This window comes from Nanorana parkeri, unplaced genomic scaffold (genome assembly GCF_000935625.1).
Source record: "Nanorana parkeri isolate BGI_ZX_2015 unplaced genomic scaffold, ASM93562v1 scaffold3499, whole genome shotgun sequence".
In the NCBI taxonomy this organism is placed as follows: Eukaryota; Metazoa; Chordata; class Amphibia; order Anura; family Dicroglossidae; genus Nanorana; species Nanorana parkeri.
Window position 1 is genome coordinate 12,410 of NW_017309767.1, and position 15,965 is coordinate 28,374.

The following is a 15,965-nucleotide window of genomic DNA, read 5'->3' on the forward strand; positions in this document are numbered from 1 at the left end:
TATATATGTTCATGTATATACGTGCGATTACAGTGATTCATGTCCCTGACTGTGAATAGTTAATGGCCTCTGTGTGCCCTGGAGGCGGAGATTTATGGGAGTTGGAGTGCAGAGCAGAGACTGGGACATTTGCAGGAGTCATCTCTGAAACTACAGCTCCCAGGAGGCTGTGCAGGAGAGAGGAGGAGACTTAAGGGTGGTGGCTGCTGTGGTGCGCGCTCAGTCTGGGACAGCCATCTGAAGAGGACAGACCTGTGCAGCCCTGTGTGGGCTAAGACTGTGAGAGACAGAGCTGTGTGGTTACCGCTGATATACAGGGACACACAGGCTCTGTGCAGCGCTGTACAGAGAGACTGACCTGGGTCGCTAAATCGGAGAGGACCCGATCGAGTGCCTGAAGGGAGGTCCGGTGACGCGGTGACCGCAAAGGACGTCAAGGCCTAGTTGCACGGCCGAACCAGCCGCCGGAGTGATCCAGCCGCCCAGCTGAGAGAGAAGACAGACGGAGCTAACCGAGATGACTACAAGCATCCTGAATGAGTGAAGACTTCCTATCAAGGACCCAGACGACTTCCCCTACTGAGCCTGAGCTGCAGAGGGATAGAGGACGTCCAGCATCTGCTATCAGTTTCATCTGTTTACCACTGACCTGAGGATTGGTGAGAGGCCTCTGGCCACATTGAGAACCTGTTTGCTGTTCATATCTGCACTACAGTAAGGGCCCCAACGCCGGCTAGCTTAGGACACCACTACTGGCCAGTAGTCTAGTAAGGGTTGGGCATTGCTAAAGGGAAACCTTAAAGGGGCAAACACCCCATTACAGGGTGGACATTTAAAGACAGTTGGCCTCACATACATCAGTGCTGACAGCATATAGCTGCAGTTACTGAGTTGCAGAGTGCCTCAGCCTGTTGCTACACATTATTGTTGGTGATTGTTGTCATTACTATTGTATCATAGTTATTCATATCTGATTTGTCAGTAAATCTGCTATAAGATCAATTGAAGGTGTGTTGGTGTGCTTCGGATCAACGCTTTGGGCGGTACATTGGTGCAGGGGGGATAGAAATATCCGGTAATTCAGCGGCTCCTTCGGGGGTGAGCGCTACATTTGGGGGCTTGTCCGGGATAGTTTTCTGAACCCCCTCACCAGAGAATGACCGCGCCAACGGGACAAATTGGTAACATGGATCAAGACGCAGTCACCAAGTGGTGTCAAGAACAGAATGGCCAATTCGGGATGAGCATAGTCATAGACATCCCTGATGGCAGTTGGACCGAGGATCAGGGTCGGCAAGCAGTGACCTTGTTAGCACCTGAGCAGAAGGTGTTTGTGATAGATATGAAGAGGGACTCAGAAAACTCTCATACCTATGCATTGTTAGAATGGAAGAAGGGAATTCCTGATTGTTTCCAGGGAGACAACGCTCTACTTACTCCGGAAACCTGTGTACAGATACTCCCCCTTAAGGTGTCAGCCAGCCCTTCAGAAGAGTCCAGTGAGACCATGTCTGATGTAATGGAAGTGAATGACTCCTCTGTGTCAGTCTCAAAAGGCTTACCAGCCTCTTTCTTCATGGACATAAGGAAACTGGCTGAAAACTCTGCGAGAAATACAACACAGTTCCCTCATTATGGATATCGTAAACTACGGTTCTATTCAGGGAAGGTACCCGTCCTGTCAGGGGAAGAAGACTTTGAGACTTGGGTGGAGCAAGCTTCTCAGGCATTGGAGGAGTGGGATGTTCCTGAAGTGCAAAAGAAACAGAGAATAGTTGAAAGCCTGAGGGGACCTGCTGCAGAGATAATCTGCAACTTAAGGTTAGGCAAGCAGGACTGCACTGCCGCAGACTACATGGATGCCTTACGTGCTGCTTTTGAAAGGGTGGAGAAACTCTCTGATCTAATATACAAGCTGGAGCACACTTACCAGAAGTTATGTGGCTCGAGTAGATAAGGTGCTACGACAAGTCGTGCAGAAGAAAGGTGTAGATCCTCTGGCAGTTGACAAGACTCGATTAGATCAAATCCTGCAGGGTGCTCGACCTAATCATCCCATTGTCCTCAAGATCCTTCTGAAAGGTCCTAGTCATATCCCTACCTATCCAGGACTATTGAGAGAAATTCGGGCGGAGGAGGCCCTCATAGAGGAAAAGAACGCAAAGTCCTTAGGTTCTAAAGGCTCCACTTCCAAAAGAGATAAAGTGCATTTTGCCCTGTGCCAGTTTATAGTTACCTTTCAGATGAGGAAGAAGCTGGAAATACCAGTGAGTTAGAAGTGAGCGTGAAGAGACAGAATGCTGCTCACCACTCCGTTGGTATGGGGGTCAAACAAGACCTCGCTCAGTTAGCTCAAACTCAACGCGAGCTATATCAAACCATAAAGGAGCTGCAGGAGACTCAAGCCACCTTATGTCAGGCTGTAGCAAGAATGGCTGAAGCACAAGCTTATGGGCCAGACCATAGAGCCAACGCTCCACCTCTGGTGACCAACTTCATGCCCAACAGGAGAATTCCTAGTGTGACTGGAAGAGAGTGTTATCGATGTGGGAAATTGGGTCATTTTCAAGCCTACTGCCCAGAAAAGGGACGTCCATCAAGCTTGGTCCCGAGGACCACTGAGGGGTCCCAGAAGGTGCCATATTCCAAGAAAGGGGGAAACTGCAACGGGCCCCAGTGAGGGAGCAAATTGGGCTCCCGCAACAGGAGAATTCCTAGTGTGACTGGAAGAGAGTGTTATCGATGTGGGAAATTGGGTCATTTTCAAGCCTACTGCCCAGAAAAGGGACGTCCATCAAGCTTGGTCCCGAGGACCACTGAGGGGTCCCAGAAGGTGCCATATTCCAAGAAAGGGGGAAACTGCAACGGGCCCCAGTGAGGGAGCAAATTGGGCTCCCGCTCAACCTAACCCGCTCCAACGTTGAGAACGCAGCACAGAAACTGGAGAGGCAAAGTTCCATGGTTAAGGCTCCACCTACCCCGAATACCAAATCCTCTCTCTGTGTGTCTAAACCTCCATCCCAGGAACGCAAGGCACACTATACACTTCCCCGTAAAACAAAGATCCAGAAATCACGGTCAAGAAGAGTAAAGGTACAAAACTCTCATGCCATTCCACTAACAGAGCCGAAAGATGGTTTCCCCGAAGAGCTAGTTGGCCCTGCCCCTGTTGTCCCAGTCCAAGTAGAGGGGATCTTCACCAAATCGCTACTAGACTCTGGTGCTCAAGTCACCCTGATTTACCAAGATTTCTATGAAAAGCATCTGAAACACCCCCCACTCACCAGATTAAAAGGCCTTGAAGTCTGGGGTGTTGGAGATACAAAACTTATATACACCGGGTATATCTCCAAGTCAAGCTGGAATTTAGTCCCACTGTAGCTGGACAAGCAGGAGCGTTTGACACCTTGGCCATTGTAGGTCCTCGACCACCAAGTTCTAACCAATACGCTATTATCGTGGGAACCAATACTGGAGTAGTGAGACGACTTCTTGATCCTATCATGGCTGAAGCAGGGGCTGAAGCCGGGAAGATGCACCCTGCACTGCGACCTGTGTACCTACAGATGATCCAAGAACGGAGAGGCTCAGCTGAGGTTGGCCGCCTGTGGAAACTGGAAGGAGCGGGAAAGGTTTTGCAGCCCGGAGAGGAGGTCTGTCTGAAAGCGACGGTCAGATTCAATTGGGCCCAGCCAGGACCTTATGTGAGGCTAGAAGCCTACCCTGAGGACATAAAGAATTCTGGAATAGAGGTAATTCCCGAACTGATCTCCACAAGAGCTCTGCATAGAGCTAAAGGAAGAGTGTTAGTGAATGTGTGTAATGTCTCGGATTCCCCGGTGGATCTGAGGGCGAAGATGCCCATTGGGCAGGTAGTTTCAGTCACCCCCCTCGCACCCACTGATTCAGTGGGGGGAGTGAAAAATGAAATTCCAGCCGAACGGTTCTTTCCCAAAGACGCTCCCGTCTCCTCTGAATGGAAGAAACGGTTACAGTCTCAGCTTATTAAATGGCGAGAGCTGTTCTCAAAAGATGAGTTCAATGTGGGGTGTGCCAGGAGTACCCAACACCGTATCCGGTTACAAGAGGATAAACCATTTCGAGAACGATCACGACGGATCCCATTGAGTGACCTGGATGACTTAAGAGAGCAGTTGGCTGAGCTGCAAAGGACTGGAATAATACAAGAGTCCAGGAGTCCTTATGCCTCTCCCATTGTGATGGTTCGTAAGAAGAATGGTTCTCTTCGGCTGTGTATCGATTATCGCACACTCAAACACTGACCTATCTCCTGACTACCTACAAGTTGGACGCCACTGGACACAGGTGGTTAGCTGCTCTGTCTGGGTATCAGTTTAGTCTAAAATATCGACCAGGGGCTGGAAATCGGGATGCTGATGCTTTGTCCCGAAGACCTTATGATTCCGATCAGAGAGGAGAATGGGCTCATCTAACCCCAGGGGGAGTTCAGGCCTTGTGTCGAGGAGTGGAACACAGAGAAAAAGGTGCCATTGGGGCAGAAGCAATTGGCATGATGGCTGCTGGTATCCCTAAGGTGTACTGCAACCCTGCTCAATTAAGAAGCCCAGAACTCCCTACTTTCAATCGGAAAGAATTGAGAGAACTATAGTCTGTGGACAGACTATCCCAAAGACGCTAAACTGATTCACAGAGAATAGGACAGATTGCACCTTCAGGAAGGTGTGTTCTACCGATGGGGTCCCTCTGATGGTTTAGAAGGACACCTTCAACTGTTCATTCCTGAGAAGTACCGAAAGAGTGTGCTGAATGCACTGCATGATGAACACGGTGACCTGGGATCTGATAGAACTTTTAAATTAGTGCGGGATCGATTCTACTGGCCTTACATGAAGACCGAGACAGAAAGCTATTGTCATTCCTGTTTACGTTGTATTCAGAGGAAGACGTTACCTAACAGAACTGCTCCAATGAGCCACCATCAAAGTCAAGGTCATATGGACTTAGTGTGCATTAATTTCCTGTGTTTAGAGCCTGACACCAGTGGACAAGGAAACATCTTAATCGTGACTGATCATCTTACTAGATATGCTCAGTCCTACCCCACCAGAGATCAGCAAGCATCCACTGTGGCTAAAGTATTATTGGAAAAGTTCTTCGTCCACTATGGGTTGCCTCAGAGAATTAATTCTGGCCAAGGCCGAGACTTTGAGAGCAGACTCATCAAGCAACTGCTAAGCTTGTTGCAAATCCAGAAGTCCAGAACTACTCCGTATCATCCCCAAGGGAATGCACAGCCTGAACGATTCAATCGTACGTTGCTTAATATGCTGGGGACTTTGACTACTGAGGAGAAACAACATTGGAGTCAACATATTTCCACTATTGTTCATGCTTACAACTGCACAGAAAATGATGCAAGTGGATATTCGCCCTATCGACTCGTGTTCGGAAGAGAGGCTCGATTGCCGGTAGATATAGCCTTTGGCTTGTCCTCAGATCAAACTTCTGTTGCCACTCACAGAGGCTATGTGGATCGACTTAGAAGAAATCTGGTGTCTGCCTATGAGAGAGCTCGTTGTTCCGCAGAAGGCAGAGAACAGCAAAATAAGAGGAACTATGACCTGAGGGTGCGAGTCCAAAGTCTTCAGCCAGGAGACCGAGTATTGCTGAGGAATTTAGGACCAGCCGCTAGACATAAACTAGCCGACAGGTGGAGTTCACAAGTCTATATCGTTTGTAAACAATTACATGGCCTTCCAGTGTATCAGATTCGACCTGAGAGGAGAAAGGGACCTTTAAAGAATTGGCACAGAAACCACTTGCTATCCTTAAGTGAAGCTGTCCGTGTGCCGGTCAGTGAAGAGCCCTCTACGCCTGTCTCACATGTTTCACGGAGAGCCCCAGTTACCAGATCCTAGAGATTGATGACAGAGAGGGACAGTGACAGTGATGAGGATGACATGTATCCAGGTTGGACATGGCCTACTGATTATTCAAATGACACTCAAAGGGTCACTGATCCCACTGATCCTGAACCAAATTCCGAAGCTTTAAGGCCAGAAGCTCCTGAATTCATACCTCAAGCTTGTCCGGATGCCCCTGAGGAGGATTGTGGGACACCCTCTGAACTAGCAGATCCTTTACCTAGTCTACCTGAGCCAGAGGAACCTGTTACTCAACTGGAGCAAGAAAGAATAGAGTCCGTTCAGTGTTCACCTCTTCCTGCAGATGCTGACCCTGATGAAGGCCCATCCTGGCTCCTAGAGTCAAGGTCTAAACGACCAGTGCGTCCACCGCAGAGACTTACTTATGATGCACCTGGTCATAGTACTGAAGAGGCCATCACTACAGTGCGAAGATCACCTGAAGTGACTACTCCACCTGAAGAATCAAGAGCTAAATTGTGTTCCGCACAAGCCATCAACACACCTTGGGGAAGATGCCCTTTATCCTCAGCTTTTATTGATCAATGTCATAAGTTAAGTGTAATTCTACCCAGTGTAATTGTTTAAATGAATGTTTCAAGGGCATGTTACATCTGCCAACGCAGATCTTTGTTGCACCAATTTGCTGTTTCAAATTGTTCTTTGGGGGGACCAAAGTGAGTCAGTGGGGGGAGAATGTAGCCCCTATAGATATATATATGTTCATGTATATACGTGCGATTACAGTGATTCATGTTCCTGTGAATAGTTAATGTCCTCTGTGTGCCCTGGAGGCAGAGATTTATGGGAGTTGGAGTGCAGAGCAGAGACTGGGACATTTACAAGAGTGATCTCTGAAACTACAGCTCCCAGGAGACTGTGCAGGACGGAGGAGGAGACTTAGGGGTGGTGGCTGCTGTGCGCGCTCAGTCTGGGACAGCCATCTGAAGAGGACAAGCCGGTGCAAGCACGGCCTAACCAGCCGCCGGAGTGATCCAGCCGCCCACCTGAGAGAAAAGCCAGACGGAGCTAACCGAGATGACTACAAGCATCCTGAATGAGTGTAGGCTTCCTATCAAGGTGGAACGTTCCCCCCTCTCCTCCGGCTTCCGGCAATACAGGCCGCTCCGTCGGAGTTCGGGTGACGTCGCGAACAGTGACGTCACCGGACTCCTCCCCCTTTTTCTATTTAAACCGCAGGAGTAATTTGCCTGGCGTTCGTGCTAGGAGCCTGGGGCAGATAAATACCTCCCGCAGCAGACCGCAATATTGGGCCGGACAGAGCCCCATCTTACCCCCGCACTATTGGGCCAGACAGAGCCCCATCTTGCTCCCCACTGTTGTGCCGGACAGAGCCCCATCTTCCTGCTAGCTTTTGTGCCGGACAGAGCCCCTCCTCTAAGGCTGCCTCAGCCTCATCACGGCCCTGCCCTTGGCCAGCCCACTCAGCAGAGAGATCTCCTCCCTTGAGCCAGCACCACAGGGGCGACCTGCACTTCGCACCTGATGCCACCAGGTGGCAGCAACACACCCCAGATCCACTCACCGCAAGTATCCTTATATTACTAGAGCATATTACTGTGAACTGCCAATGCATATCAGTTAATACCAGTTGCTCCCATTCTTGACTGTGTTTAACCTGATCAAAATAAAACCACTTGCTTTCTAACTTGATCTGGGTCTTCCAACCTAACTGCTACCTGCCTGAGTTAAGTGAACTATTATACTGCACCCATAGATATATAAGCATCTGAAGCTGAGATCCACACCAGCCACTATAGCCACACCTGCCGCATTACACAAGGACCCAGATGACTTCCCCTACTGAGCCTGAGCTGCAGAGGGATAGAGGACGTCCAGCATCTGCTATCAGTTTCATCTGTTTACCACTGACCTGAGGATTGGTGAGAGTCCTCTGGCCACATTGAGAACCTGTTTGCTGTTCATATCTGCACTACAGTAAGGTCTCGTTCACACCTAGGTGTATTGCATATGTGCGTCTGTCGCGCGTTTTGTTACCGCGATACGCGGTAAAAAGGTTGCGCGACCGTCGCGGGTCCGAAGGCTACTTGGCTGTATCCCAATGGAAACGCGCAACAAAACGGCCCAAAGTAGTACCTGTACCTTTTCAGAATCCACACTAGTGTGATTTGTCCTGGGTCTGCTGTTCTGTCACTTCACGGAAATCACATTATTCTTTTTTTTTTGCATGTACATTTTTTTATTTTTGAGCAAAGTATAGTACAACATGCATGTATTGTCAAATATACAAGACATAAAGTACAGGGTATTTGGAGAACAATAACAGAGTGATAAGGTAAGTAAATAGTCATCCAGTCTCTAGTGATGTAGAGATATACCTTTTCATGTACAGGAAAGGTTCCCGTTCAGACCAGTTTGCAAATGTTAGCAAATGAAAGAACAACAAACAAAACAATAAAATAAAATAATACACCAACGCGTAGAGGGCAACAGCAATACAGGCAACAAAATAACAGTTGGTGCTGAAAATTAGAGTAACCATAGTAACCAGTAATACACTCGGTCATGAAGTTGAGATATCGAGAGATGTTGTTTGTGAGAAAAGTCGTCTGGGGATGGTGATGCGTTTCGGCATTCCACGTAGGGGAATTAATTCCAGCATTTGGCAGTGGTCGTGGTGCGCTACGTCAAAGGACATCGAGGGCACCCAGTGAGTTAGTGAGCTTGGCAGTAAGAAACCACTTGGAATATTGGAAAATAAGCATTATGTCACGTAATTGATCTAGGGGTAGTTCAGTAGTTAGATATGTAGACCAAGTGTCAAAGAACGTCTTTGTACGGTGCATGTTGAATTTCGTATCTAATTTATCTACCAGCATGAGTCGGTGGAGTTGTGGCAGAACCTTAGACATTGAGATGGAGCTGGGGGATAACCAGTCAGTCAATATAGCTTTTTTTGTGCTTATGATACATAAATGTTCCCATCTGGTCAATGTGCGAGGAGAATTAGTGAGGTCGGGAGTAGGCTAATGAAATAGGCAGATATCATGAGAGGGAGTTCTACCCTTTCCAGAGTGAACATTCCTATAAAGAACAAACTCCTCCCATAGGGATTGTATCTGGGGGCATGACCACATAAGGTGGAGTATGTCGGGTAGAGGAAAGTGGCATTTCAGGCAAGAAGTCAACCAGTCTGGAGATCCATGGCGGTATTTGGAGATCCATGTTGAAGCCATAGTATGCCCGATGTATGATTTTAGATTGGATCTCCCTCCATGATTCACTAACTATTGCACGTCTTAGTTGCATCCAGCCATTCAGGATAAGGGAGTGTGCAGATTCCGGGCATAATTGTAGAAACTCAGCCCATTTTTGTACATAATTGGGGAGTGTCGAAGAGATGGCAGATGCAGTGGAGTATAGATGGTGATGTATGGAAGATAAAGGCAGTTTTTGGGTTGGGGAAGATAGCAGATGTTGAATTAGCATTGAATTAGTTCCCGCGCTAGACGGGGGAAGATTGTGTTCTATGAAGTGTTTTATTTGGGCATCTTAAAGAAAGTGGTTTTCTGAAATGTGATATTCTCTCTGAAGCTCCACCAGGGTCTTGCATTTCCCCTGTACCGTGACCAGGTCCTGTAAGGTGCAAATACCCCGGGTATTCTACTGGCGGAATACCGTGGATTCGCGACCGGCCGGGAAAGCAGGGGGGGTGGTTATCGGCATCAGTGGTGAGACCATTCCTGTCAATTAAAAAAGCTTTCTCACCTCCCTCCATGTGATGATAGTATCTCTCAAAAGGATATTGCGTTTTATATATGATGGGAGGTGGGGGAGCGGAGTATGTAGTACACCTGAAAGAGAACATGGGTAAACCAGTTGTTGCTCCAAGGATGTATTGGTAAAGAAAGATGTGTCTAGCAACCAGTCCCTAACATGGCGGAAAATACTGGCCAAGTTATACAATCTAATGTTGGGTATATTGGCGCCCAATTGTGATGTGGGGTGTTGTAGTTTAGACAGTGCAATTCTGGATCTCTTCCCTTTCCATATGAATTGGGAAAAGGCCCTATTCAGTGCTTGGATGTCTTTATGTTTGACCAGAAGGGGGATTGTTTGCATTGGATAAAGTAGGCGTGCGAAACTGATCATCCGAATTAAATGACATCTCCCCAATGTAGAGATGGGAAGGTCACGCCAGTTTCGGAGCTTGGTAATAATGGTGTTGAAAATGGGAGAGTAGTTTAAGTTATAGAGGTCCGTTGCTAGTCGTGGGATTTGTATACCTAAGTAGCGGATGGATCGATTGTTTACTTGGATTTTGAAACTATCAGGCCACGCGGACATATCTATCAAATGTTCATTGGATAGGGGGAGTAGCTCACACTTATCAAAGTTAATTTTCAGCCCCGAAAAGGAACCGAATAGAGCTATGTGTCTAAGTATATTAGGAATGTGTGTGGATGGATTAGAGAGAAATAGAAGGATATCATCTGCGAACATTGCTAATTTGACGCTGTGTGGGCCCATCTGGATTCCTGTATATAATTCAGAGGATACTAATGATCTGGACGGGGTTCAATGGCTAGATTGAAGAGAAGTGGGGATAAGGGACATCCCTGACGAGTGCCTTTATGTAGATGTATTGGTGAAGACAGGGCAGAGGAGGTGTAAATGCGTGCCATGTGTGAAGTATAAAGGGTAGATACAAAGTGCAAAAATGAACCTGAGAAGCTCATATGCATCATCACCAATTTGAGCCATTCCCAATTAACATTATCGAAGGCCTTCTCGGCGTTGAAGGTTAAAAGGGCCTTCGGCCATCGAGAAGGACTAGACAATTGAACCTTTTCCAATGAAGCAATAACTTTACAAACATTTATAACAGCCGATCGGCCTGCCACAAAACCTACTTGGTCCGTGGACATCAGTTTCGGAAGTATGGCAGCTAGTCTATTCGCTAATATTTTGGATAATAGCTTGGCATCTTGATTTAGTAATGAAATAGGGCGATAGGATCCAGGGAGAAGCGGGTCTTTGCCAGTTTTGGGCAACAATCTAATGTAGGCCTTATTGAAGGGGGGTGGGTATTGACTGCAGTGAAGGATATGGTTAAAGAGGGATAGAAGGCAGGGGGAAACTTCTTCAGAGAGAAGTTTTATAGAATTCAGTAGTTAAGCCATCCGTGCCAGGTACCTTGGAGCGAGGGGAAGTGCGAATGACATGCATGAGTTCTGCGAGTGAGATCTCACTATTTAATGCTTCCTGATCCTCAAGAGATAAGGAAGGTAAAGAGACTGAGTCCAGAAATGTCTTCCCAGCTGGGACGTCTCCTTGTTCAGCAGCGTAAAGAGAGGTATAGAAATTGCTAAACAGGGTGCATATGGCATCGGGGTCAGTGTAAGTGTTGCCCTGGGGATCATGCAAGTGGACATTGTGGGAAGTGGGCCGTTGGCCATGAGCCAGGTTAGCCAGCATTCTGCTCGCCTTATTGCCAAATTTGAAAAGCTCTACATCTTTACGGGATCTGATGATGAGATCATATTGTTACATCCAATGATCACAAGATTGTTTGAGTTTAATCCAGTGAACTCTGGTTTGTGGGTTGGGAGTTTTTTTAAAATGCAAATAAGCGTCTCTAGCTGCCATACTTGCCTCCACGTATTTACCCTTGGTCAGTTTTTTCCGATAAGTCACGTAGGCCAGTATTCTACCCCTGAGTACTGCCTTCGCCGCTTCCCAGAAAAGGACATAATCGTTAACATGTACATTATTGTCAGTTGCATATTCATACCGCCATGTCTTCAATAACGATTGAAAAGTATCATCATCATATAAGTAAGATGGGAAGCACCAGGTTTTTGGGGATGAGGCCAAATCCAGGCCTTGTAGGGTGACTACCACTGGTGCATGGTCCGAGAATACCATCTCTTCAATGGTAGCCGACCTAATTTTAGGTAGGATATTGGAGGAGGAAAGAATCAGATCAATGCGAGACATAGATTTATGAACATGGGAGAAATGAGTATAGTCTCTTGCAATGGCATGGAAGAATCGCCATACATCTATCAATGCAGTTTTGGTTAGCAAAGTTTGCAAATTTCTGTCCTGCGGGTTAGGCATCGGGGGGGTGTTTCTAAGTTCGCAAAATCTATCTTCAAGGGTGGATGGTGTCGCATTGAAATCTCCGCCCACTAATGTATAGGATTGTGGGCCATGGTCTAGTAGGGAGGTGGATAGAGATTCACAAAAGGGTTCATTGCCACTATTTGTGCCATACACATTCCACAAATCCAGTGTTGAGTTGCCCAGTGAAATGGTGGTGTGGGACCATCTACCACCTTGCTCATCTTGGGTTTGAAAGATCAGAGTGTAGTCTTACTGATAAGTGTGAGTACCCCAGCCTTTCTGCCTATAGTGGGGATCGGAGCCCTTTTTGCAGGACGGCGGCCCACATGGCCACCCTGGGCTTGAATTTCAGCAGGAATCAAACAAAATATGCCTATGCTCAGGTTTATGGGGAGAACAAAACGTTTTTTGTTTAGAAGCGCCAGGGACAATCCTTATCCCTCACAAGGAAGGAGTGCTGAGCACATGTGCAAGGCGCAGCCCCAATACAGTCAAGGGAACTGGAACATCTGAAAAGACGCGTTTCCGGGGCACGCCCCCTGACGAAGTCGACACTTCAGTAATTCACACAGGACACACTGCACGGATTCTTTTACTGCTCCGGTTTTATTGTTCTGCAGCTCGTTTTTACTTCAGTCTTGTGAGTACCTGTCAGTTCACCTTTTATGCCTGTTTTTTGGAATAAACAATACTGCACTAGGAAAGGCGCCCCTTTTTGTGTTTTTTTTATGGGGAGAACAGACAGTGGCAGCAGTCATCATTTGATCGAACAAAAGCAGAGCAGGCTGCAAACTAGCTGTGCACTCCCCACCGGATTTCCACATTGTACAGTACACAGGAACATAGAATGAATGGTTTAATTTCACGTGCTGTAACCCAGGGGTGAGCAACTCCAGCCCCCCAGCCATGCTTTAACTACAAATCCCAACATGTCTCTGGGAGTCATGTCTGTAACTGTCAGTCTTGCAATGCCTCATGAGACTTGTAGTTCCACAACAGCCAGAGGGTTGAAATTGCCTATCTCTGCTCTAACCCGTGTCTGTCTCTACACAGTCTGTGAGTGACTCTCTCTTCCTGATTACTTACTATTGTTCTGGGACATACCAACAAACAAAGCATGGAGGGGGAAACTGATTTAAAGGAGGAAGTAAGACAGATGATATCTGTAAAGTAAGTGCCCCATACATGACACGCAGAGCGATATCACCCTGCTTTCCTATAATGTCCCTGAGAAGTCGGTTCACCCTTGCTCTACTTACACAGGACACATTCTATTCCATTCAGCCAGACTGGCAGCAGGCGGACAATTCTAGGATACAATTGCTGGAAACAAAGAGCAGATTTGTGAATTGTAGCATTCCTTGCAGGTCTAAGTATCCAGCTATATGCAGGCTCTCACCTCAAACCCCAGCCAGGAATATGAGGAGACCACATCATAGAAGAGCTCCAGCACACGTCCCTTAGACATGTCTACTCTCTCTGCAAGTCAGAGTGCATTGTGGGCAATGAACAAAGTTTCATCTGGTTATTGTCTGACCTTGGGCCTTCTGCCATCTGCTGCTGACTGCAGCATGAAGGAAGGCGTGTAGGCTTCCCCCCCATGTGTACCCATGGGTCCCTCTTCTCACACTCAGTGGGGAACATGTATTATTGCAGGTGCATATTCATTAACCATTTGCTGTCCGGAGCATTTTCTTACTATTTGCGCACACATGATAAAATATAATTATTTTGGCTAGAAAACAGCTTTAAACCCCCAAGCAAATATATTTTCTGAAAGCAGAGGTCCTGTAGAATAAAAAAAATTATAGTTGCAATTTTTTATGTCACACGGTTTTTGCGCAAATGTTTATCAAACAAGTATTTTTAGGAAAAAAGAAACTAAATTAAAAAATAGTGCACAGAAACATAATATAATGCCCATTTTTTTGTAAAATATGATGGGGTCACGTTGGGTAAATAGATACCAAACACGTCAAGCCTTATAGCGTTCACCAGTGAAGCCGCAAAAAAAATCAATACCCAAAATTCCCCATAGGGAACACTTTAACCGGTTTTACCGCTCATTAGTTTAGTGCTAACAGTGATTGATGGCCCTAGAATTATTTCTCTCACTCCGACGTTGGCGGCGATATGTAACATGTGTAGCGTAATTGTCATTTTCACACATAGGTGCTAGGGGGAATGCCTCACCCGGGGCAAGAGGTGCCGCACGTCACTGGTACAAGTACAAGTACTGGTACTTCTCCGGCTCCAAGACTAGACTAGAGAAAAACTCAAAAGTTAGGAGGTAGCTGTCATTTTTCCAGACCAAGACGAGACTAATGATTTCAGGACAGTGGTGGAGCACCATGGCCCAGCCGGAGCTGCAACCCCTGCAACCTTAGTAGTTCTTGTGAAAATGCCAAGTATCGCCACTGGTATCTGCACTGGTATCTGAACATCCCTACCCCTAACTGTCTTTCTCCTGCTATAGCTGCAAGCACCTCTTTTGGCAGTGAAGGTGGAATTAAAGTCTGTCTGCTTTCTGCCATAGCAACTTCTACCTGCCTGTCAGCAATTTTTTTCTTTGAACTGAGCCGTACATAAGCAACTTGAAGTAACTCCCATGTGCATGCGCAGAACTTACATCATCTTGGCCCAGGCAATCAAAATGGTCAAAGACGCTGAACCCAGAAGAAGACCAAGGTGAAAGTTGCAGTTAGCACTTACTTGACATGTGAACTGCCAAAAAATTTGTTTAGTTTTGTTTCGTTTTAAATTCGGATTTGTGTTATTTCGTTTTTCGGGATTCGGGTGTGAAAGTCGATTCGGAATTCGGACGAAATTCGTTAGCGGTAGTTCGTTCGAACGTTCGTTTCGTTTTCGGTTCTTATTCGGTTCGTACATTCGTTCGTTCGTTTGCAGCAAAGTGACATTTGAGGGGGAAAATATTTTTCTCCAACGAACGAAACGAATAAGAAACGAAAACGAACGTTTGAACGAGCTACCGCTACCGAATTTCGGAAACGGAAATTCGGATTTGTTTGCATTCGTTATATCTGTAATTCGGAATTCGGATACATCCGAATGTCAGAATTTCTGAAAATTCGTCCGAATTTCGATTCGGAACGAAACGAATCGCACATGTCTAGCACTTACCTCTCTCCCGCCCGAGGAATGTCCCTCAGCGTCCTCATGTCTCATCCAACTCGATGGACCTGCAATATACATGATGAAAAGCTTTGCACACAAAGCTGCAAGAAATGTAGTTTAGAGATTATCAAATAAAACTTAAACATACAGCATCAATTGCAGATAATGTTATATGATCCTTACCTACCTTCAGCTCACCTGTGTTTTGTCTCTGAGTGGTTCTCAGATTAAAAAAAGGTTAGGGACCCTAAAATATCGCTGATATCTCTTGGGAACAGAGCTATTCCCCCTTTTGTACTATTGTGAGCAAGTGGATTTAAAATTACATTAAAGTCACCCCCCCAAATTCTGCTTTGAGGACTTACCTTAAATGATGCCTCTTGATCCAATCATATTCTTCTTTCCAGTAGGTTTCAGGAGACAGGATGAAGGTTTTAGTGCAGAGTAATACTTTTGGTAGTTGAATAGAACATTTTCATACAGTGGCGTAACCAGAGTTATGGGCGCCCGGGGCAGAACATTTTTTTTCGCCCCCCCCCCCATATTATATAAACATCCACTAGAACTGTACCCCCCACCCCCACACATATATATCAGCTAAGGAACTACAAGTCCAGGCATGCCATCATTGTCCCTGTACACCCCTCCCCACACACACACACACACACACATATCACCCAGGGAACGGCAATATCTGGTTGTTGTACAGGGGCAATGAGGGCATGCTGGGACTTGTAGTTCCCTAGCTGATATGTTATGAAGCTGTATTCCACCTGAAAGTACTACAATGCCATTATAGAACTAAGAATAGAA

The 15,965-nt window shown here is 46.6% G+C and overlaps 1 protein-coding gene across 1 annotated transcript in view; it reads right to left on the reverse strand.

The window, feature by feature from the left end:
* The window catches only part of LOC108803212 (glutathione S-transferase kappa 1-like), a gene marked incomplete at its 3' end in the record, with an annotated part of 25,135 nt that extends 11,621 nt beyond the window's left edge, over positions 1–13,514 (reverse strand). Inside the window, exon 1 of the mRNA XM_018575054.1 lies at positions 13,417–13,514. Coding sequence (XP_018430556.1) covers positions 13,417–13,485 — 69 coding nt within the window. The remainder of the gene's footprint in view (positions 1–13,416) is intronic.
* Positions 13,515–15,965: the final 2,451 nt, after the last annotated feature.